At 41.4% G+C, this 24,813-nt stretch overlaps 1 protein-coding gene across 1 annotated transcript in view; it reads right to left on the minus strand.

The window, feature by feature from the left end:
* Positions 1-10,523: 10,523 nt before the first annotated feature.
* Positions 10,524-24,813, minus strand: part of LOC309387231 (sodium/potassium-transporting ATPase subunit alpha-1) — a 29,917-nt gene continuing 15,627 nt past the window's right edge. The window contains exons 5-23 of the mRNA XM_081943586.1: positions 23,987-24,100; positions 23,727-23,861; positions 23,484-23,601; positions 22,086-22,354; positions 21,779-21,977; positions 20,116-20,225; positions 18,695-18,829; positions 18,252-18,444; positions 17,368-17,543; positions 16,909-17,045; positions 15,732-15,882; positions 14,037-14,205; positions 13,638-13,792; positions 13,315-13,438; positions 12,011-12,156; positions 11,750-11,880; positions 11,490-11,591; positions 11,153-11,244; positions 10,524-10,840 (exon numbers count right to left, since the gene is read on the minus strand). Coding sequence (XP_081799712.1) covers positions 10,812-10,840; positions 11,153-11,244; positions 11,490-11,591; positions 11,750-11,880; positions 12,011-12,156; positions 13,315-13,438; positions 13,638-13,792; positions 14,037-14,205; positions 15,732-15,882; positions 16,909-17,045; positions 17,368-17,543; positions 18,252-18,444; positions 18,695-18,829; positions 20,116-20,225; positions 21,779-21,977; positions 22,086-22,354; positions 23,484-23,601; positions 23,727-23,861; positions 23,987-24,100 — 2,685 coding nt within the window. The 3' untranslated portion in view covers positions 10,524-10,811. The remainder of the gene's footprint in view (positions 10,841-11,152; positions 11,245-11,489; positions 11,592-11,749; positions 11,881-12,010; positions 12,157-13,314; positions 13,439-13,637; positions 13,793-14,036; positions 14,206-15,731; positions 15,883-16,908; positions 17,046-17,367; positions 17,544-18,251; positions 18,445-18,694; positions 18,830-20,115; positions 20,226-21,778; positions 21,978-22,085; positions 22,355-23,483; positions 23,602-23,726; positions 23,862-23,986; positions 24,101-24,813) is intronic.

Genomic DNA, 24,813 nt, shown 5'->3' on the forward strand with positions numbered 1-24,813 from the left:
TTCATCTTGATGATGTGCGGACGGGTGGGGGGGAGGGAGCTGGAACCGGTTCTAAACGGCACTGTAGATTTGTGGAACCTCTTCTATAGAAGAGGTTAGAACTGGCAGGAACCCACCCCTGGTGCCAACCCTTCCTTCCAACGCACATTCCCTTGCCTTGTTAATTGTTACAGTTCACATGGAGGTGAACTATTTTTTTTAGATAAGACATACATAATTTTTCCATTTTTTATTAAAAGAACTGTGTGCAATTGTTAGGCTGAAAGTGTGGATGACAAAGGTCAACCATTAAGCTTCATGGCTGAGTCGATTTGAACCTGGGTCTCCTTGGGCTGAGTCCAAAATTCTTAATTACTAAACCGCACTACTTTTTTAAAGTTGATCTTTAACAAAGCTTTCACCTAAGTGTAAGATTGCTGTTACTGGTAAGTAGCTAAAACCTACTTTGTAGTTTGAATAGCAAATGCTTTGCCATCCTTGCCATTCTCTGCCTAAGTAATGGCAGCTGATGTAACAAATGACTACCTAGCATGGCTCACTAAGATTGCTCAAATCTTCTGACTTACTGACACAACTTGTTCTTTATGAAATACTGTGCAATTGTGCGGCTATTAAGTAATGTTGACATCATGGCCTCACTGGACATTGCCAGCTCCTGCATGTTTGCAGCCATCTGATAATATTTTACAGAACAAAACTACCATCTGAATTGCTGTGATGATCAGTAACAAAAATGTTGCTCACATAATCTTTGGAGGCTATGCCCACACCTGAGGAGATCCAATTGTCAGCCATTACCTATCTCTAACCCTTTCTTGGGGGGGGGGGGGGATTATGTCAGCATTCTAAATACCATGCATGAAATCAATCAGAGACCAAGGCAGAATCATCCTTAAAGTTCCAATTTATTCATACAGGCAAGTTAGCACGTCTATGGAATTCCAACTCTAATGTTCTTCCTGGAATTCCACCCAGTTGAAAGTTCATCATCTATCCCCACACCTCATAATCCATCACATGTTCCAATCATCATCTTCCACGCTGGCATCTACACCCCTCTGCTTCCAGTCAGGTGTCGAGGTGCGGAGACAAAAGATGACCTTGAGCTTCTATAAAAGCATGACAACAATACATTCCACAATCCTACTCCTTTCTATTCCCTGCTCCCAACTACTACACTAATGAAACACATAGGAAATTATAAGAAAGTGTGGCAGGCCAAAGATCCTAAAAGAAACATAACTACAGGCCTGACAGATTATTTATTGAAACAATGATCAGAGACAACATGAGTTGTTCTTGACAGGAGCTCGGCCTGATCCTGGTTCCTCCTCTTTACCCCACTTTACGCCTCCGATACCACTGGTATCAGTTTATCAGGGTCCTCTGACAGTTTGGGTCTTGTCAGGGGGACAGTACTACCTCAAGAGAGCAGGCCAGAAATATAGCTGGATAGCCAGGTGAAGGCCATGGGCAGGGAGGATTTGTCATTGAATGTTGAAATTGACTGGATAGATACAAATTAAATGAATGATGAATGGATGAAGTCCAAATATCTTTTTACAGCACACATGACAGATAAGGAGAGTGAGTGCTGGGCTTGTGCTACATCGTGGAGAGCTGCCAGCCTTGTTTTCTGCTGACTTTTCTTACTATCAGAGGAGACTTTTGCTCTTATAAGACAGGAAGATATACAACAGAGTAGAAAGAAGGCCCTCAAGACTGTCGCTTTGATGTCAGCAACAGGGGCTTGAATCAGCCTGCGAAAAAGTATGATAAAATGCATATTGTGATTCTTTATAATTCTGCATTTCATGACAGAACATTTTAAATAACTTTTAATTATTTTTGAAGTTTTAAAATACAAAGATAAAAAATTAATACAAAGTAATAACAATACAAAAAAGAAAAAAAACTGCAGAGGGAAAAAGGGGATATGACTTTCCTCTTCAGCAAGCAAAGTACAATTTTGATATGCTTCTTATGGGCTTGATGTGCCTCGTTCAGTGTTTTATGTGTGACTTGCAATTGTTCAATCCACTCCACTAAGGAGGGGATCAGAGGCTCCTCATGAGGCAGTTCTGGTATGCAGGCAAAATCCTGATCAGAAGCAACTTTGAATGGAGTTAAACCAGTACTACTATGTTCTGAGTTATCATCAGCGACCTCTGCAAAGGGTAGCAGTTCGGCCCAATTGTCCTGCTGGTAATTCATGTAGCATTTAAGGTACTGTTCCAGAACAAGTTGGCCCATTCACAAGCCCCATAAGAGTGTCAGGCACAAAGGATCAGGACTATATGTTAAGTTGCAATTCAAGAATGATTTATTGTTCAAGTCTAAACACAAGATTCTAGTCAACTAAAGTTCAATACCAAATTGGCATGAGATAAGGGTCAACAGAAACCAAGAGGGGTTGGATTTAGACATCTGTGGCAACATGATGACTTTAAATTGATGATGTGCTTAACTCCATCCCCCAGCTCTGTCTGCTCTTCTCCTACATCAAACTATCAAAAAATAACAACATATACAGTATATTAACCTTAAAGAAGTAAATCAAGTTTATGTTCTTTTCATTTATTTTAAACAGTAACTTATTTTCTCTAAAAATACAAAATATCCTCTTCCCTTATCTTAGATAGATAAATTTGTAAAGTTTCATCATTCAGAGTTAGTCAGAAAAGATTCCATTCAGAGCCACCCAAAACAATATATTGAAATGTAATTCCATCAAATAATAATTAATTTCTTGTCTTCTCTTCATCTCCTCCCAAGTCTAATACTTTGCTTCATTTTAATACTATAGCTTACCGATTTCTCTAAAAATATAGAAATAAACTTATCATAAACTTATTATTACCATACCATATGGTATGTACAAAGCCTCATACTTAACTATGAACAAGAAAAACCCATCAAAAGCTGCTAGAGAAAACAAATCATATACATGTTAACCTTGGTCAAAGAAACCAACTTTATAAATCATGTTTTTACTTTTAGAAGTCATGTTGTTTATTCCTTTTAAATAGTGTCCCAGAAGCTGATATCTTTTCATTCTCTCTTTATCTTTTCACAGGAACTTTAGTTGACTAGAATCTTTCGTAAGTCCAAAATAGAAAATGGTGCTCTACTGAGGTGAAATGCAACATGCAAGTTATTCTTCTAATGCATTATTTGTGTCACCTTTTTAGTTATTAAAACATCCACCAGTTTCATTTGTAAACATGTGTAATACCTTTGGTTATATTATTCTTGTATCCTGTCAATTTTAAATCTACATCCAAAACAGTCAGATTTTAGTTAAACCATTTTTATAGTAATGGATGATGTGAAAAGTTTTGGGTACACTGTTGCCAGATAGGCTGATATACACCGCCCCCCGCCCCAATCCTGTACTTGTGGGTCTTCTGATTTAATTAGATTTCTTTGCTTCTTTCTGGTTGCCTTTAGTAACCAAGTTTCAAAGTTTCCTCTACTCATGTTTTTGTCTAATTCCCAGGGAACATTTCAACATTTTCCCGGGGAAAGATTTCTTATGCTTATGTTCAAAATCCTCATATATTTTAATAGAATTTAAAATAAACCAGATGAAATATTGCTAAACGGATTTCATATTCTTATTTTTGGTCAATCTGCTTCTTAGTCTGTTTAAATTTTTTCCAAAATCACTATTTTTATCACACTTTTGCTGTTTATTTCTACATAACAAAATTTTCTTTTGAGTTTTTAAACTTACATGAAATTTCTTTCACTGAGGATTGAAGGGCAATCACACAGTGCAATTAAACTTGTCATTTCAAATATTCTTAATATTCAAAAAGCAATTTACAAGCTTTTTCCAGGGAAAGTGATTAAGGAAGAAAGTAGGCAAACCCAGATCTCTTTGAAGGCTCCAAACTATGGCTTGAAGCAAAATTGACTCTACCTGTCTCTCAGAGCTCTAAAACCCACCAGAGACCAATGGCCCTTGATAAGCAATGTTATGAGTACCGTATATGTTTCCATGTTTAGACAAGAGGTTTCCTATTTTCTTGATTTATGAGAGCACTGGTAATTTTGTGAACATGTTTTTGGCAACTATGACTACAGCAGAAGGTGTGAAGTTCCCAGAAGATGACCTAATTAATTTACGAGCCTCAAGACAAAGTTCAGAAGAAATCCATTCATTTATTAGGATCAACATTCTGGCGTGTGCTCCTGTGGAGCCAAAACTGATTTACACTTAATGGCATCTGAACTTTACCCCTGTGCCCCCTCCCCTCTGCCTTGGTCATATCTCATGTTCACCAACAAAATGCTACGGCAGGTTATGGACATGCACATTCACATGCCAGTTACAATATGAGACTTGACTCTAGCCAAAAGTATGAGTCCCCATCAAACTTTTCCCTGAATTGGGGTGGGTCGTTCAGCCCTACTCCTCCAACCTCCGGTTTCCCTCTGTATGCTTGCCCCCGATATGGCTGGCCATCTTCCTCACCTCTAGTTCGGAGGGAGGGAGGGGTTTGTTTGCCTGCTGCATGGGAGAGGCACTGGTTGCAGTTTCGGGCTCCTTCTCCTTCTATTGGGTGGAGGAGGGGGGCTGCGCTCCAGTCTGCGTCTCTTCCCCTCAACAGGATCAGATGTTTCTCCCCTCTCTTTTGGGTGGCATGATGGCCCTTCATCAGCAAGGGTGGTCCAGTCAAGATCCTCCCTCTGTTGCTCTATTGCCCTCTCCAGGGATTCCATCTGGGATTTTAGGAGCCTGGCTTGTGCCCAGTCCCATCTCCATTCCACCCTTGCCAGCTTGCTTGAGAACCTTCCCTGTATCTCTACCTGGGGACTAGGACAAGGGAACTCTGCTTCAGCTGCCTTAGGGGCTAATTCCACCAGTACTCATCCTTTCTTGCTTATGCTGCTGGAAAAGGCATCACTGCTTGGCATTGCCGCATACCTCCTGTTGCCTGATTTTCCCTCCAAGCACCCCAAATATTGGGGGAGTGCTCGGAGAGCCCGGGATTCAGGAAACCCGGAAATCTTGATAGATTTTTAAAAGTCAGTTTTGGCTCTCTGTGAAGTTCCCATAAGATGACCTAATTAATTTACGAGCCTCGAGACAAAGTTCAAAAGAAACCCATTCATTTATTAGGATCAACATTCTGGCGTGTACTCCTGCGGAGCCAAAACTGATTTACACTTAATGGCATCTGAACTTTACCCCTGTGTCCCCTCCCCTCTGCCTTGGTCATAACTCACGTTCACCAACAAAATGCTACGGCAGGTTATGGACATGTGCATTCACATGCCAGTTACAATATGAGACTTGACTCTAGCCAAAAGTATGCATGGAATTCTCCTCCCTTCTCTATGCCACTTGATAGTAGTCATGCCAACACTTTACAAGTTGACAGAAGGCTTTGTCAACCCTAAAGCTCCAATAAATGCTTAGCCATGTGCATGACTAGTTGCAAAACACCCAATGACTAAAAGACTAAAAGCTCCCTGCAACCCATTAGGGTGCTTCCTTCTACTTCTAGCTTACCTGACTTTTTTTCTAGACAAATGATATAATCATCCTTTCATTGTGACAGAACTCTATGAAGATTTAATATTTTAAATTTTATCCCAACAATAAATTATTCCTTCCTAATGAGTCCACTTCTAAATAAATCATATGCCAACACACACGAACACATGCAATAGTGGAACAAAAAGGATAATTGTAAATGTATATATGTATTGTTTACTTCTGATTCAAGGAAGCATAGCACTTTAAGTGCAGTGCCAGAAAATCTCCCAGTGTCTATAGAGATTGTCAGATATCCAGTCACAACTGGACTTTCTTGTTTTTCTTTGAAGATGTTTTGCTTCTCATCCAAGAAACTTCTTCAACTTCAAGTGGAAGGTGGGAAATAGAAAGGTTTATATTCCTGGCAGACGGCTGCTCATTTGCATTCTTTTAGAGAGTCATTGAGTCCACTCGGAGGTCTGTCTGTGTCCTCAGGGTCATCTTAGTAGCGCAAATGGGTGTGGAGCCTTCTTGGAACTGCTGAAAGTATTGTGTTGTGGAACTATGCTTTTTTACAGGAGTTTGTGTTGTCTGCATCCCAAATCGAAGCACAAATAATTCCTGTTGTCTGCAATGTTTTTTGGAAATCTGTTCATACTCCCGCACCATTCAAAGGGCATAGCTAAATGTCTATGGAGATTCTCATCCATGACCTGGATGACTGAGAATCTCCATAGGTGCTTAGCTATGCATTTTGGGATGAATACCCTTTGAATGGTGCAAGAGCATGAATGGATGTCCAGAAAACCCCGAATTTAAACCTGTTACTTTCATTTTTTTAAAGAAATGGTGGCGAAGCTGGACTGATGGTAAAATAGTATCTTTTAATTTTGCTGGTCCTATTCTCAAGCCTAAGGAAGACCTAGAATCAGAAGGACATGTCTGCCACTGATTTACATATTTACAATTGAAAGAAAGATTTAAATTTCACAAAAAAAGCTATAGGTCTGACTCTGTTCAAATGAATTTGATATCCTATTGTGTGGTAGTGAGGAGCATATTATTGCAAAGGTCTACAAAATGTTATTGAATTTGAATTTGGAAAGTGAATACATAAAGCATTGTATGATTCAGTGGGCAAAGAACTCTGCATACGGTGTAAAGCTTGAACAATGGGAGAAGATGTGGATGAAAGGTTTAAAATTGACATTAAATTACAATCTAAAATAAAATTTTATAAGATGATGTATCTTTGGTATTTAACACCAGATAAGTTATCAAGAATGTATAAAGGTATTTCAAATGAATGTTGGAAATGAAAATGTAAAGGACTTTTTATCATTTATGATGAACCTGTGATAAATCAAAACCTATTGGAACAGGATTCATATTCTAACACAGAAGACTCTCAAAAGTGAATATAAAAACTAGAAAATTTTCCCTTGAGTTTAATTATTATATTGATGGCAGTAACATTACTTTATGCCCAAAAATGGAAGGACATTTTGATTCCCATAATGGACATTTTGATTCCCACAATGGACGAATGTTTGCAAAAGCCGATGGAGTTAGCAGAGATGGCTAAATTGACTGCTTTGATAAAAGAAAAAAAAACCACAAGTATGGTAGTTTTGTTTCTACTTGGCAACTGCTTCTGGGCTTTGTGCTTGAAGTGGGGAAAAATGAAGCTTTGATTTTGGTTTTTACTGATCAGATAGATCTGTTGTTATAGAAATGGCTAGTTTATACTATTATGTAAAAGTAAAAAGTTGAGGTTCGATATTACTTCTTATTCTATTGCAGGGGTGTCAAACTCAATTTCATTGAGGGCCGCATCAGGGTTGTGTTTGACCTTGGGGGAGAGGGTCAGCGTAGGGATGGGTTTGGCCAAGGTGGGCGTGGTCAATTCAACATCACTCATCAAGACTCTGTTTTTGGCTGCGACAGAGTCCTGCAGCTCTCTGCCAGCAAAAATGGAGTCCGAGAGGGTGGTTGCACGCGGCCTCCCTGAGCTCCATCTTCGCTGGCAGAGGCACCATGGGTCAGTTCTTCACTGTTCACTGCACACTCTTTCTTTTCCCAATGGACTTTTAGTTTGTGAGGCTCTCATTTTGGACAGATCATCAACCCAAGAGTGTGACTATACTAGAATTACCAAATAGGAGTTGCAAGAATTTAGTTGACAATCAGCAGATCTGGATCTTTACTGCTACTAATTGTTGTAAAAAAGCTTCTGTTGCTGTAGAAATTAATGGCTGGCTCTGTACTCAGCCTTATCCACTTAGTGTTATGGGAGAACAGAGACTACTTCATATTCAACTGTCCTATATTCTGACTTTTTTAAAAAAACAGAGAACTACCATAGATGGAGAGAATGAGGAAGGTCGCACAATACCTCCAATTTTGAAATGTTAGTAGTATTCTATCTGGACTCGCTCCTAGGCTTTCTAGACCAGATAAGCCATTTGAATGACACAGCATGTCATTTGGCAAGGAGACCTGGATGAACTCTATTGCAGATGCCCTGTCCTGTGGCTACACTGATGAAATTTCAAAAGTCATTTAAAACCATCTTTACCAGAAACTGGCAGGAGTTCCTCAAGAATAAGATTGTCAGATTAATACGATCTCTTTTTATGACCGAGTGATTAGTTTGATGGGCCAAGTGAAGACTGTGGTTAAATAACCTAGCATAACCTGATCTGAGTTTGACAGGGTTTTTCATGATATGCTTGTGGGCAACTTATATAAATAGAAGATGGCATTTCTTTGAAGAATCGAGGGGAGGTGCCAAGGAAACCAAATTATGTGCAGGCTAAGGCAACTTGGAAGAGCTAATACTGTAGTTCTTTTGTACCCTGTAGCAATGCAACCACATTTGAACTCTTTATTGTATCGTTCTGTCCGTGGACCTTTAAAACAGAGATGGACAATCTAAAAGGATTGTCTATGTAGAGGAATGACAGGAGAACTGCCAGAATGATACGTGACATCAGAGCATGAATCTGCGAAGGAGCCGGAGCCGGGGCTGATGGAGGAAGTGGGCACAGCCTCATTGGCTCCGGAGGAATGACCGAAGGAACAGAAGGCAGCCATGGGTCTCTTGGGCCTGGAAAGAATTGCCAGTGAGGAAGAAAGGGCACAGGCCAACTGAGAGAGGGAGGAAGAAAGGGCAGGCAGTGGAGCAGAGGAGCGATGATGAGCAAGGACTGTCCCCTCCTGATCCCTGGGCACAGAGAGTGGAGAGGAGGCGGGAGCAGCGCAGGCCGACCCGACGACTTGGGAGGAGAGTGTCCCACCTCTCTTCACAAGGCTCACCTGAGGACTGAAACTTAAGGCGACGCTGTTGGGAGGGGAATTTGTTGGGAAGAAGGGTTGAATCTGTGGAGCCTCGAGTGCAGTTGCCGACATCTGGATGTTGCTGTGCTTTCTCTTGTGTGCCTTGCCTTGTTTGCTACCTTGCTAACTGTGCTTCCTGGGCTACTGGCTGCCAGAGGCTGTCGGAGATGTGTGTGAGAGCTTTGCTCCAGGACTTGCAGTGGGGACGTTTGGGGGAAAGTTGGAGCAATAAAGGGGAGTTAGAACTGTTCTCTGGCTGTGTTGCTTCCTTTAGAAAGAATTTCCTATCATAAACACCTAAAGCACTGGAACTCCCTTACTGGAACTTTTCAAGTGGATGGCAACCTGTTAGGAATGAGTTTGTGGATTTCTGCAGGAGACTGGAATAGATGAACTACCAGATTCCTTCTAATTCTTACATGTTAGATTGTCCTTCTGTTAAGGACTATGCATTAACTTTCCATAATTATATTCTTGTGCCTATAGACTGATTTTGTTTCAAGGGTCTCATTTTTGCTTTAAAAGCCTTCCTGATCCTAGGAATTCTGTAATGCCCCTATAAACCTAACCTTCTGTGAAAATTAACCTAGAAGCCTTGCGCTAACTAATTTCCAAGTTTCTCTCAGATATATTGTCAGGACTTGCAAGTCTGAGGAAACCACTTGTTCGCTCCACTCATTCCAAAACTCTGCAGGTCTACCTGCTGAAATTAGGAAGAAATTCAGCACCAAAATAAAAGCATTTCCTTTGCCTGGGCTAGCACTGTGTGTGCTTGGAGACTGGCAATGGACTTCTCAGCTCTAACAAGAACAGAGAGACCTTGGTTTTGTGTTCCACTGAAGTCAGTCCTAGCATCAGAAACTGCCAGCTCCATGCACAGCCAAGTGTGTATTGGCTTTTGTGAGGGAAGGTGGTGTGGAGCATGAGGACAAGTCATCTGATCCCTAACTGACCTAGTCTTCTAAACGGTGTCCTTGAAGCATGGCAGAAAACAGCTTGATTGAGGTACAGAAAAGAACCAAGTTCTTTGTGTAGTGGGAACAAAGGCTGTCCTGTGAGGAGGTGGCTCCCCATCAGCCCACAGAGATCAGCTGGCCTGCAACTCATTGCATAGCAATTCCTCAAGGCATCATTAGCAAAAAGGCAAAAGAGTTAGGAAAGCTTTTGAGATGTTGAAGGAGCACAGAGACATCTCCGTTTTTAATGCATTTTTAATGTGCCTTTTCAGGTTTTTTAAAGAAATGTTAAGATTTTATATCTGGACCTTTACAAATAAAGATGGATCAGAAGAGGAATCTGTCTCTCTTGTTCATGGTAATTCAGGAGAAGGTAGGCACATGCACCATGGAAGAGCAGAGTGCTAGCCAGTTTAAAGGCAAGAAAAGTGGACCAGGATCAGGAGGCTTTTGAGGTTTCTTTAAAGGATACATAATGGCAGCAAAATGGACAGTGTGGAAGCCCTGTTCTAATTGGATGCTGACAGTAGGTATTCTGAAACAAGTGAAGATCTGTCAAGACAAATTGACCTCCATAAACAGTGTTTCTTGTGCCTTGCCTTTGAACTGCTGCTCCTGTAGTATTAGTCATCCACACCTTAAATCCCAGGCTGATAAGTTATACTGGATTCTTGATTACATAAACTCACTTCCTGATCGTAAGTATACTTCAGAAAAGGAACATCAGCAAGTTATAAAAGTGAATTTTAATATACTTTTTATTACTCATTTTATAAGCAACAATACCACTCCACTTAAATCTGTGGAGCTATACAGCACGTGGCTATTTTGCCTTGTTCTTGATGTGACTCTATAGAATTGTTTCCACCCAAAGCCTGGACTATATTAACACTACCCATTGTTTCCATTGCATTATTTTTCTTCACTCTCAGTTGCTTTCATCCTCCAAAGATTCCCTCTTCCTGCATTTCAGGTCCAAAAGAATGGAAGGAGGTCAAGAGTGCAACTACCTCTGGTCCAGCAGTCCTTTAGTAATAGGTTTCTTTTTCCACCCAGCCTACAGAGGACAAGAACAAAGACATCAAGTTGTATATGTCAGTTTAAATACCAGATTAATCCTTGATATCAACAACAAATTAGAGAACACACAATACTGAGCTCTCAAAGCACAGGTGAGTAAGTTAAATATAGTGTTATAATGTAAATTCATGCCAACACCTGGGCTTCCAAGATACTAAAAGGAACCTCTCATTCATAAAGATGATGATGATTATATTTATGTTTCACGACTGAATTCTCAGAGAGCTTTCAAGATTAGCACAAAGAGTCTATGGCATCATAGAATGTTGCTGAGTAAATAGTTGCTTACCTCCAGGGCTGCGTCTGAGGATTAGTTTTCTTACTTCATCATAGACAAAGATGAGGAGAGAATAAGGGAAAGCACAAAACCACCATGAAGGTCTGCAAAGTTAAAAAAAAATAGTTGTAGTACATAGCTGTATGACATAATTGATGGTTAGCAAAAGCCCAGAAGCTTCAAAAACAAGAATGAACATACAATTCAGAGGAAGCCCAGATCCATTCCTCTAACGCATCACTGAATTAAAAATGATCAAAATTATGCTAAATCCAGTAATAGCAACTGAGGAATAGATGAGCTAATTATCAACTTCAAAGGCCCAACATTACTCAGGTTTATTACTTACTTCAATGGATACATTTTCAAGGCAATACCCATTCCTGGGCAATAAGAGAGGAAGGCAGCAAGAGCAGTTTCTTCGAAGAGACCAAATATTAGGATCCTGTTCCTGTGGAAACATTAAGAGATCAAAGTTGATCTTGCAGGCTCTTCAGCTTGCAAACATTTTCCCAAGGCTGCTGGCCTACATTACTTCCAGGTTGTGTGATATTCAACAATGCAAGGGCCACAGGAAAAAAATGCCCTTGTTAAGAGTCTGCTACTTACTTCATTCCTTGCTGGAAGACAGAATTCCTTCTGGTCTTACAGATAACCAAGTCTGCCCACTGCACCACCACAATGCTGACAAAGAATGCTGTGTGGCAAGTGAATTCTACAATTTTCCTTTGCTCATAAGTCTAAAGAAGATTAAGAGGAAAAGAATTGGTTATTGGGCTTCCTCCTTACTGCCAATGAAACAAAGATCCATTGGGCATGGGGGTTTAGTAATGTCTGGCAGTAGTCCCCTAGGGCTAAACACAAACTCACCCACTGCTGTCCATAGCTGTCCTCCACATCATTTATCCATCGATCATCCCACATCATTCTAATCCCCAGTAAAGAGGATGGCAAGAAGCCATTCTCTGCAAGGATTACAAAGTATGTGAAGAAGCCACCCAAGGCTTGGATCATCCCTAAACAAATAAGACAGAGGTGAGCAAATGTTAGCAGTACTTTTGGAACACACACATTCCAAAAACATGGGTGTCTCTTTTGTATATTATCTTAAAACCATCTCATGAAACTGAAAATATCTCCCCATCTTCCAATTAACATAAGCGTGAATCATTTTTGTAGTACACATTTATTCAAATGATCTATTTGCATAAAAACTTATTAATGATGAAATAGCGGCTATTGCTACACTGATCTTTGTGAAAAAATATACAAGACTGCAACTTAAGTCTATCTTCATCATGTTGAAGGATTATAGTTTTTCTAAGGTCTCTTGCACAACGTAACTGTAAAAGGGCTATACAAGATGGCCATTCCAGGAACAAGCACTGGCCTCTTAAAGGTACCTCCCACCCAGCTGTTAACATCTAGTTGGTTCCTATTTATCTCCCTAGTGAGTACTTATACTCACCTTTCCCACTGAAGAATTCACCTGTCCTTTCCCTAGTTGTACAATACAATGTACCTTCTTTTGCAGTTTCCCTTAATGAAGTCAGCTTTCACTATTATTAGCACACTATACAGGTCATGATTAATGAGCCTCCTTATCAGCCACAATCCTACATATACTAACTTGATTGCTATTAGCAATTGCATTTTTAATGTGAGAAGTGCAAGAGTTCACACCTTCCCTAGGATGTGAGGAAATACAGAGAATTGCAAGCCATATCAGTAGAAACTGATCTCTGAAAACTAGTCCAGACTGCTCTGGATACTTCCACAGCTGTAGCATTGAAGTTCAAAGTGATATAAGCCACATTCTATATGTGAGGTTAGAAAATTTGTCACAGTGGATAATGGGGTGGGGGTTCACTGTTTCCCCAGTCCCCCCAAAAACGTTAAATTCTAATGTATAAAATATAACTTGGGGGAGGGGAAGTATATCGGAGAAGTGCAGAATAGTATGAAAGGCATGCCCTACACCTATTTTAGATTTTATGTTAACTCTTCCAACTTTTCTGCTTGCCTTCCATTAAAATAATGCAGTACTTTAAAAGGTCTGCCATTTCTTTTCCCACGCAAAGCATTGGCTAAATTTTTGAGCATTTGCCCTTCCACAAAAAACTGCCCCCTGTATGCACCCCCAAGGAGATATAGGCGGGTGCCTCTCCACTTACCAATCTGGCCATAAGCCATGCTAATCAACCTTTCGTTTACCAGTTTGTCTGTCTTGGGGTTTCTGGGCTGCCTCTTCATGATGTCACTTTCTGCTTGCTCATATGCCAGAGATATTGCAGGAACCTTTGGAGCAGGAAAGAGAAGTTGCAGAATTAAATTAAGCTTCATAGACTGTATGCTGATTCATATATGAATCAGTGTCATTCACACTGAAAAAGCATTTGGCCCCACTGTAAAAATTGTGCAACAGAAATATACTGCATGTCTCATTCTATGTGGTTGAGGGGATTAGTTGCAATATTAATTAATAAATTTTACTAACCATATCAGTGCCTAAGTCAATGCATAAGATGGTGACTGTCCCCAGCGGTAGGGGGATGTTGGCAATTATGAAGATAAGGAAAGGCGTAATCTCAGGAATGTTACTGGTCAAAGTATAGGCAATTGATTTCTTCAGATTATCAAAAATCAGGCGACCTAAAAATAAAGAGCACTTTAAAATGAAAGCAAATAGAAGATTGTCATACATTTGAGGCCAACCTTCCTTCTTGCACAAACTCTTTAGAATACAAAATGGCTATGTTTCCATGTACCAAACAGGGAGTTTTATATTCTGATTTAAGCACACATAGTTCCACATAGAATTTGTGGACTCAGACTATAACATTGAAGAAGGAGGGAGACAAGTTCTTCAATTTAGAAAACTGAGTTAGGTATTTACCTTCTTCAACTCCAGTGACAATAGAAGCAAAGTTGTCATCCAGTAGAATCATGTCAGCTGCCTGTTTAGAGACATCTGACCCAGCAATGCCCATAGCAACACCAATGTCTGCTTTTTTCAAAGCAGGGGAATCATTCACACCATCTCCAGTGACAGCTACAATAGCACCCTGAAAGATTAAAACAAACTCTTTTTTTCTAGTCACTTCATTTCAAGGACAACCTAATCACTGGATATGCAATTATAAAGCAGTGAGGCATCAGGAAGTTATGCAGAGCAGATCAATGATGGGAAAAACCCTGCAGATATGTAGTGGATGGTAATGCAAGAGAGATATATTTTGTGTATATATGTGTATGTATGTATGTATGTATGTATGTATGTATGTATGTATGTTTGTATGTATGTACCGTGTTTCCCCGAAAATACGACAGGACCTTATTTTCTTTTGCCCCACGAAATATGGCCTTGGGCTTATTATCAGGGAGGGCTTATTGTTTTGGGGTTGCTGGGCGGCTGCTCCCTTGCGAGCGGACTCCCGAAGAGCTAGGCACAGCCTCAGGGGCGAAGCAGCCATGAGGTAACCACGCTCACGAGCAGCCGCCTGGCAAATTCCCTCTCCAGGAGGGCAGAGCGCCATTCACTGACCTAGGGGGTATCCCTAAGGCGCCAAGCCATGTGCTCTCTATGGTGGGCCAGCTGCCGGACAGAGAGTCTTCCAGCAGCCGGCCCACCATAGAGAGCACTCCTAGAGCGGCCGATGCTAGAAGACTCGGCAGCCGACTTTTGGAGTTTGGAAGTTATGCTCGGAGTATGATGACGGGGCGGTGGCTTGGGAGAGCTGCGCAAGGGCTTGGTGAGGCTGGGAGCAGAACAGGTGCTCGCGCAACCCCCCTCTCCAGCCGGGCACAGCTCCATGCACTGACCTAGGGGGTATCCCGAATGTGCCAAGCTGTGGGAGCTGGGGGGCGAGCAGAGTGCCACGAGGCTGTGCCCAGCTCTTTGGGAGCCTGCTCACAAGGGAGCAGCCGCCTGGCAACTCCCCCCTCCGGCCAGGCAGAACACCATTCCCCAACTTAGCAGTATCCTGAAGGCGGCAAGTAACGTGAGCGCCTTTCCCCCCTCCCGCGGCTTGGTGCCTTCGGGATACCGCTAGGTCGGTGAGCAGTGCTCTGCCTGGCCGAAAAGGGGGGGGGGGGGTTGTCCAGGGGGTTTATTTTTGGGGATGGGCTTATATTTCTGCCCACATGAAAAATGTGGCAAGGCGTTAGTTTCGGGACAGGTCACTCACCATCTTCAGGCTGGTGTTTTCGGCTTAAAGCGTGGTCGGAGCTGCTGTCTTTCTATAAATCTTGGTGGGGGTGTGTGGAGTGCTGGCTTGTTTCAGTAAGTGGATTGATTGGCTGTGTGGTTGTATCATGATTGGTAGATTGCTGCTGATTGGTGCTGGCTGTGTGTCCGTTGTTGTTTTGTGTTGTGATGCCCTGGGTGGAGGGTGGGGCTCGTTTGTTGACTAGGGCTAGTTTCCAGATGTCTGGTATATATATGTACAAGCTCTATTAATTAATGATAGATAACTGTCAGGGTTCCATTAACAATCAGAAGCCAGAGGGGGTAGATCACTTTCAAGGTCTTTACCACTCAGATTTTATATAGAATGGACTAGCCAACATTGCAGGGATCCCCTCTGCTTACCTGCCGTTGGCAGCCTTCTACAATAATAAGCTTCTGTTGTGGTGACGTTCTAGCAAAGACTATTTCTGTATGGTGTTTTAGAATATCATCTAGTTGTTCATTGGTCATATCCTTCAAGTCAGACCCATGAATCACACAGGCTTTCGCATCTCTGTAATTTAAAAGATGGCATATTGAAAAGTTGCAGATTATTCTTTCAAACCTTGCTTTCCAATGAAAATGAAAATATATCCTTGAAGTTAACTCAGGTTCCAGTGACTGTGCCCTTGCACTTTCTTGACAATGCACTGATAGTGCTTCGCTAACTACCCTCTTCCAGTATTCAATTTCCTAATCTAGCCAACAATCTTGAAATTATCAGGTCATGCCCCAACCAAGTATTTACCAGGGTTCAACACTGCTTAGCTTCAGAGATTAGCCTCACGTTGCTTTGTGCTGCCATCTAATGAAGCAGTTCTTTCCCCATGCAGCACTGAGCTTGATTTGCCTTAGGGCTCTGAAACTCATTCTGTGCATGCAGAGCCTATGCCCAAACCCATTTCACACATTTTTTTGTCACAGCATGGAAGGAAACAGAGGCTGTTTTATAGGTAGAATTTGCTTAGTGGCAGGGAGTTGCTGAGTACCTGGAAAGCTAAAGGGGCAGACTGAAGGCAGGTGGGCCAGTGGGACAACCTGCACTGAGATAGCAGAAGTGATGGCATCTGAGAGGGGGATGGGGGCCAGTGGAAGCTCCCGAGGGAAAGAGTACAGAGGACGAGCTCTGCCCTAGTTGCTCACCCACATTTTACTTCATCTGAAACCTAGGACAGTCAAAGTGGTCCAGGTTTGGGCTCTGCCAAACAGGCTGAACTGAAGAAGGTGGTAGAATCACCACAAATATTTGCTTGTTCTGGGTTTGAAGCAAACATTTTCACTTTGTGTGTACACACCCTACTCTGCTTCCAAACCTTCAGAAGGACTCAGATGCCTAAAACAATTAAATACTGTAAACAGCTCTAAATCTGAAAAAAGGAAACAAAATAATATTAAAACCATTTTACTACTTTACTACTTACTTTTTCTCATCGCCTACTAGCAGATATTGTTAAATGCCAGAATAAAGAAATTAATTAGCAGGATTGCTCCAATCCCTCCCAGAAATGCTCCACATTTTTAACTCTAGCTAGTCCAATACCTGGGGTTGACCTGGTTGACAGGGATGTTGAGGCGAAGAGCAATATCTTCCACAGTCTCATTTCCCTCAGAGATGATGCCCACACCCTTGGCAATAGCTTTCGCTGTGATGGGGTGGTCTCCTGTCACCATAATGACCTACATGATGAAACATATCAACTTCAGCAAGTGCAACGAAGACAAGGCCTGGAAGCCTTTTCAAATGTCCCTTGCCTGACCCGAGCAGCAACAAATAAGCTGGTGCTGATGTCAATCGTTCAAAGGAAACAGAAGAATCAGCAATAACCCTAACCTTTTGAGATGGAAAGGGAGGCTACCAATAGGCTTAGTTTATCTCTCCCTCTCCACCAGCCTCGTCCTTTATCTATAAAGTGACCAAACGTAGCCGCCCCTTTTCAGTTATTTGGTGGTGAACTTAGCCATAAATATTTGAGGGGAGAGGTTAGTGATGCACTTTTACCTTTATTCCAGCACTTCTGCACTTGCCAACAGCATCAGGCACAGCAGCACGAGGAGGATCAATCATAGAAATTAAACCAACAAAACACAGCTTCTCTACCGGGAAGTTCACTTCATCTGTATCAAATTGGAAGCCTTCAGGAAACTGTTCATCAGGCAGAGCCAGGTGACAGAAACCTGGAAGAAATTTCGTTATTTGTAGACAAACAGACTAGGGCAGACATTCAGCAATGATTATTAATGATTAAGTTGCCCGGTTCTGTTTGGGAAGACTTTGTGTATTTGACATGGGCACTTAGGAGGAAAATATTCAGCTGGGGACCCTCTCTGCCACAATACTGCAGTGAGTGCTTGACCATGAGATCCAAGCCATATCATCATCTTAAGTGATAGTAGTTCAAGCACTTCTCAACCACTGGCTAAGCATTTTTATCATAGTTTAAAAGCATTTCATGCAATCTCTTGGCTATAAGGTAAACCAGCTGGCAATGGAGTCAGCTCCATAGGGATGGGGATGAGGTCAGGAACGCTATCCAAAAAGGTAAAATGGGAGGTAAAGCAATGCAATTAAAGTCCAACCTCTTGGATAGAGCCACGGTGGCGCAGTGATTAAGAGTGCAGTACTGCAGGCTGTTTCTGCTAACTGCCTGCAATTTGGCAGCCTTCCACCCTTCCAAGGTTGGTAAAATGAGATTGTTGGGGACAATATGCTGACTCTGTAAACCGCTTAGAGAAGGCTGTAAAACGGAATATAAATCTAACTGCTATTGCTATTAACTGCACTGCCATAACTACCCTCTTACCTTTTGAGGGCCCTATAGAGATCATGGCTGACTGGCAAGATTATTCTGAGAGAAGAAGCAAGAATTCAGTCAGGCATCTTACCCAGAACTCTCTCCCCCAAGCCTCCCAATTCAAGGTAGGCATTCTGAAATGCATCTTTGGCCTCCTCATCCAAGGGAATTTCTTTTCCATGCATCAAGATGGAACTGCAACGGTCGAGAATTCTCTCCGGTGCACCTTTCATCACCAACAGATATCGTGATTCTGACGTATTTGGATTCTCGTGAATTGACAGCTGCGTAGTTTTAATAACAGTGTTAGTTAGCTGTCTTTTGGATGGTATTTCATTCACTGGTTTGGAATGTGCCTTGCAGGTGACAAACACGGAGAGCAAAAGAACAGAACCCTCCCAGCCAGAGCTATAATCCGATTGGTACATAATTTAGCCTAAATGAGTTTGAGGAAAACAGCAACAGAGCCCAACATAAAAGATACTGAATTTGTTCCCAGGGAATTTCTCTGTGCAAAAAGCAGGAATTGCTTACTTGGTATTTATTGGTAGAGTTGAATGGGATCTCCCCTACTTTGGGGTTCTTCTCCCTCAGTTCTTTGACAGATCCACAGCAAAGTTCAATGCATTTTAGGAGTGCAGATTCAGAAGCATCTCCTGCCACTGCTCTCTACCAAATGACACAGCAGTTCACAGTAAGGATTTAAAATCTTTTGAAGGCAATCCCTCCCCCCCACTTTTCAAAATAAGCTTGACTTTTATCAACAAGACATATTTCAACATTCTCTGAAAGAAAACTAGTTAGATTTATTATTTTTAAAAAAGAGGCTAGTGTTAAGTAGAAACTAACAAAAGTAAATTTTTTGCAGCAATACTGTAAAGAGAAGATAGGCAGGCTTAATAATAATTATAGAGTGGAACAGAATGTGCTCAGCACTAAGAGAAGGTATAAGTCATCTGTAAATAACTTTTAAAAAACACATGACATGTCAAGTCTCTTTAAATTATTTTTACAAGTTACTTTCAAGTAGTTAAAATGCAAGTTCTCATAATACACCAGACTTGTATTGTCGCCATTTCATTGAAATTTAAGGCAATCCAGAAACCTTAGATGATGGAGCATTATAGGATTGATAAATTTCATGTGTTTGTTGACTGCCAAGATCAAGCACTTTGTCCAGCACTTTGCAGATCATAAGACCTAATTACCTACTCAGTGTGGTTTTTCTCAGTTTAGGGGGCATAATTGTATTGTCTTTCTTGTATCACAGTTTAAAAAACTATTGTTGGAAGAAACTTTCTTCTGTCGTGGATACAATTTTCAATAAATTCTTGATCTATGCACAAATCTGTGAACTAAATTTCCATCCAAGTCTTTAGTAACCTTAATCAACAACACTGCATACCATGGGACAGGGGTGTCAAACTGGATTTCTTTGATGGCCGGATCTGCATTGTAGTTCTCCGGTGGTGGTGAAGGAGATGGGATGGATGCTCCTGCACCACCTTGCCGGCCAAAACGGGTGCGGGGGAACCGCACGAATCCCCCTCTGCCCTGTTTTCGGCTTGAATGGCCTCCTGAAGCACTTTACCAGTCAAAATGGGGTGTGAGGCCTCGTTTTCACCCTCCATGGCCTCCAGCAGCCGGCCAAAAATGGTCCACGTGGGGACCGCATGTGGCCCGTTTTGGCCGGCAGAGGCACTGTGGGCTGGTCCTTTAATATTTTCAGGTCAGCCCCGTGGGCCAGATTTAAGCACCCCTGAGTTTGAGTTTGACACCCCTGTCATAAGAGCTTATAAATGGGGAAATGGTGCTCATATTAAATATGTTGCCTTTTCTATTAGCCAGAAACATTCCATTTTCCAAGATGCCTTTTCTTTATACTGCTTCACATTAACTGCAAGGCCACAGACAGTAGACAAATGTGTGCAGCTGTGGCAAGGGATTTAACTCACCTTCAAAATAGGAACATTTTCTTGGTTAGCCTGAAATACAGCCCGGTTACATAGTCCTGCAATCTTGGCTAAAGCAGTCCATGTTGGAGATGTTTTGTCAAAAGAAGCACCTAAAGGGAAGGAACCCATATGTTGCACACAATTCCATGCTCAAATCAGCGCACAATTCATTTCCTTTGCCACACTTTCCCCTTGTTTGATTTAAAGCCATCATGCCAGGCATAGTGGAGCAAAGTCCCTCTCACAAGTTCTTGATTACAAGCTTAGATGCAGAAGAAAGATCCCTTCCTGGTCCACCACAGCTCTTAACTATAGCTGTAGGACGCCGGTCTTGATTGACTACCAACGTCTACATTTTCAGACAAACTGACCAGAAGGAACAATTTAAGGTCCATTCTGCTAGACATAAACAATTAGGCTTGTGAAGAACTCCCTGGGAAATCATGCATTTATTTACACCATATATACTTTACTGATCTTTTCTTTTTAACAATAGTGGATTTATTTATTTAGCATATGGTATTGCAATCCATGTTAATATGTTAGTTGGTTACAGTAAAGGCAAATTCTAGGCTGCTTATATGAAAATACTTATTACAATTGAAAGAAAATAATTATATAGCTTCAAAATATATGGAAAAATACACTGAATAAATCTATTTTCTCCCTGTTTTCATTTTCAATGTTGGCCAAGCAGGATAAAGGATAAATATTTAGTGTTATCTTTTCCATAGTGGTTTATGAAGAGTGAAGGATAAACTCATAACTTGATTGTTGTTTTCCATCAATTTTATGGGAAAGTTAGGGGGAATAAAAAAAAGTCTCTTCTATTCCACTGGGCAAGAAACAATACACTACTCTCTATTATATATAGGGATGAGGATGGTTGGGAAAAACCTTGCTATTATAAGCCTTCAGAAAGCAGGATGAAAAAGTATTGCAAATTCTGGTGAGGCTTATTTCCAGCTCTTTATCCTTTCATTATAGCAGGGGTGTCCAAACTTGGCAACTTTAAGACTTGTGGACTTCAACTCCCAGAATTCCCCAGCCAGCTCTGTCCACAAGTCTTAAAGTTGCCAAGTTTGGACACCCCTGGATTATAGTGACTTGGTCCTATCCTTTGTCTGTGCAAGTACAGAGAAATATGGCTGTTCAAATGACAAGATTTCAGAATTAATGGAATTTAGAATTTATTTTTTTCTCTGCAATTAAACAATCAACAAAATAATATTCTTCAAACAATGATCAACTTTTTTCAAATATATTTTATGCTTAATATTGTGCTTTAACATGGGGTTTTCTGTTCTAAAAAACCCTATTCTTAAGTGGTTGTTTCAGATGAGTCTAGATCAGTGTTTCTCAACCTTGACAACTTTAACTAACATGGGCTTCAACTCCCAGAATTATCTGCAGGGCTGGCTGGGTAATTCTGGGAGTTGAAGTCTACCCCTCTTAAGGTTGCCAAGATTGAGAAACACTGATCAAGATTGACTTAAAACTGTAGGTGAAGCATTGCAAATGTATTCTTTTTGGCTACTGTGGAGACAAAGCAAAAGTTTTTACAGATGGCTAGAAAGCTAGGCTGCTGGTCTGAACAAGTATTATCTTGACTACTAGCAGAAAGCAGTGCTAAATTATCGCTTACAGAAATCAGGCATCTTACCACTCTGGTTTTCTGTTGTATCAGCTTCATGGATCTGGTTATCGAACCACATGTGGGCAACGGTCATGCGGTTCTGGGTCAGGGTGCCTGTTTTGTCAGAACAGATTGTAGAAGTAGAGCCCAGAGTCTCCACAGCTTCTAAGTTCTTCACAAGGCAATTCTTACGAGCCATCCGCTTGGCTGTGAGTGTCAGACATACCTACAAAATGAGGAAAGGGGAGATGAAGGCTGCCTTCCATCACAATCTATATTTCTTCAGATCATTTATTAAGAAGAGTGTGCTAATCTCCTCTTTATGGCAACTTACTGTCACTGTAGCAAGCAGACCCTCAGGGACGTTGGCCACAATGATGCCGATAAGAAATATTATAGCTTCTAGCCAAGTGTACTCGAGGATCAATGAGAGGATAAAAAAAGAAACACCCAGGAACACAGCCACGCCAGTAATTATGTGGATAAAATGCTCAATCTCCGCAGCAATGGGAGTCTGTCCCACTTCCAACCCAGAAGCCAACGTAGCAATGCGGCCCATCACAGTTCGGTCACCAGTGTTGATGACTACACCACGCGCAGTACCTGAAAATCACAAGAAGGATTGTAATTAAACTCTCCCTTCTCTCTTCTGTATGGGCAATGCAAGCATAGTACACAATTTTGGCTTTCAGCGCCAACAAGGACATCTCTTCAGATGTTTCCCAGTCAAGTAGTTCAAAGATATTGCAAATGGTGGTACACATTTTCATCCCTCGTGTATTCAGAATGTTTTATAATCTTTGATTTATTCTTGCTCTTTTTCCTCCTTGAAAAATGGTCCCTTAATCCATATAGGAATGACAGAAGATTCTTTGACAAAGCTTTCAAGTATAGCTACAGAAATGATGTTCCAGCAATAATAACATGTTTCCCTGAAAATACGACCTACCCCAAAAACAAGCCCTAGCCCAATTTTTACGCCTGTGCTTAATATAAGCTCCACTTCAAAATAAGGTCTAGTTAAGTCCTGCCCACAGTCTGGTTGTACAAGGTGGCACAAGATGGAGGCATAAAAATCAAGCTAGGCGGGGGGGGGGGGGGAGCTGCCCACGTGCCCCCACACACACTTACTTTAGGACCGCCACAGCCAGGCCTCCCATGCCCCGATACGTTGCGCTGCTGCCAACTTCTTCTGTAGCTGCTTGTGGCTGAATGCCATGTGGCGCATTGCGCTGGTGCCACAAGGCTCATTGTGCTGCTGCCGCCACTTGCATCCACAATGACACACTGCGCCATGCAGCCTCCTGCTGTGAGAGGCAGCTGCAGTGTGACAAGCCACGCAGCATCTGGCTACAAGCAGCACAGAAGTCAGGCAGCAGCGCCACAGGTGTTGGGGTATGGGATGCATGGCTGTGGTGGTCCTAAGATAAGCAGGTAAGATATCCCCTGAAAACAAGACTGGTGCTATTTTGGGGCCGAAAAGAAAATAAGACCTCGTCTTATTTTGGGGGAAACATGGTGCATGCATGCTTTAGTTCAAAAAGACTTATAAAAAAAAACTACTGCAACCACTCTTTACAAATTAACATCCATCAGTTCTAAAATGTGCTAATAGCAGACATGCTTTGCTAAGATGTTTCCTAATTTCTCCTTGAACAATCTATCATTTCTAGATTTGAGATCTGCCATATCCTAACAGTCTTGTTGGTCAAATATTGGAAATTATATTTACCTTCAACACAATTAGTGGAAAAAAATGCAATATTTCTGGTTTCTAGTGGGTTATCATTTGTACAATCTGGAGACCTTGTCTGAGGTTCTGATTCACCTGTGAGAGATGAATTGTCTACCTGCAGGAGAAAAAGAAAAAGTGCACATATGGTTTTATGGAGACACTGGTGATGCCATGCCTGGATCCTCTGCAGGTCATCCAGTTGAGTCTCTTCATTTTTTTACTCCTTGAAGATATACATACCTTACATCCATTAGCTGAAATTATTCTCAAATCAGCTGGGATTCTGTCTCCTCCCTTCACCTCCACTAAGTCTCCAACAGCTACACCTTCAGCATTGATGCTCAGTTTCTCCCCATTTCGGATTACCAAAGCTTGCTGCAAGAAGAAGCAATGTTTAGTGACCATATAGGACGGCTTCACTACCAATATGTGATCAAAGAGACATTAAAAACTTTTAACGTGCATTTTTTTAAAAATCTGAAACCGTAGCACTTTCATACCTGAGGCACCATGTTTTTGAAGGACTCCATGATCTTTGAACTCTTTGCTTCTTGGTAGTAAGAGAAGCACCCAGTTATGATGACAACAGCAGCCAGCACAACACCCAGATATAACTACAAGTATAACAAGTATTTTGTGAGTCAGTCTTTTAAGTGATATTATTTACTCACACAAACCTCAGTAAATTCTGCTCTGAATTTGCAACATTAATTGTTTTTACACAATGTTCCTACTCATTATGCTGATGAAAAGAATATATGAAGAGAAGAATTTAAAGAAGAAGAAAAAGTGGGACAGCAAACTATGTTCGGGTCAGAGGGAGAAGGGGCCATAACTTAATCTAATTCTTAAACAATATGAGAGAAACCTTTTGTGAGATTTTAAAATTTTGAGGTTGAAGTGGGCCCACCCTAAACTGGCAAGGGCACTAGATATACACAAATCAAGCTTTTACAGGCGGATCACAGATGTGTCATGCAGAAACCTGAGTTCCAAGGGCAAAATGTAATTTGAGCATGTGTAGTGGACCTGTAGCACTTGTAGGGACTACCTTAAAGTAGTCTTGCAGAGCTGAATTCTGTAGTTGCTATATAATCCTGAGAAAAGAGGCATCTGGTTTAAGGTGAACTTAAGGGTGATACATGGACACACTAAATCATATTTTCAACTCCCTCTCTGGATTTCTGCATCACCTTAGATCATAACCACCATGTTTATACTTTACTCTAAGCAGAAATGAAAGCCATAGCCAATAAGGACAAATCAAAACTTCAGTATTTTATGTTTTCATGGGAATATATCCTTCCCCCAGTTCTGGGCAACTGTG

The sequence above is a fragment of the Natrix helvetica genome, assembly GCF_964273705.1.
Source record: "Natrix helvetica genome assembly, chromosome: 2".
NCBI lineage: Eukaryota > Metazoa > Chordata > Lepidosauria > Squamata > Natricidae > Natrix > Natrix helvetica.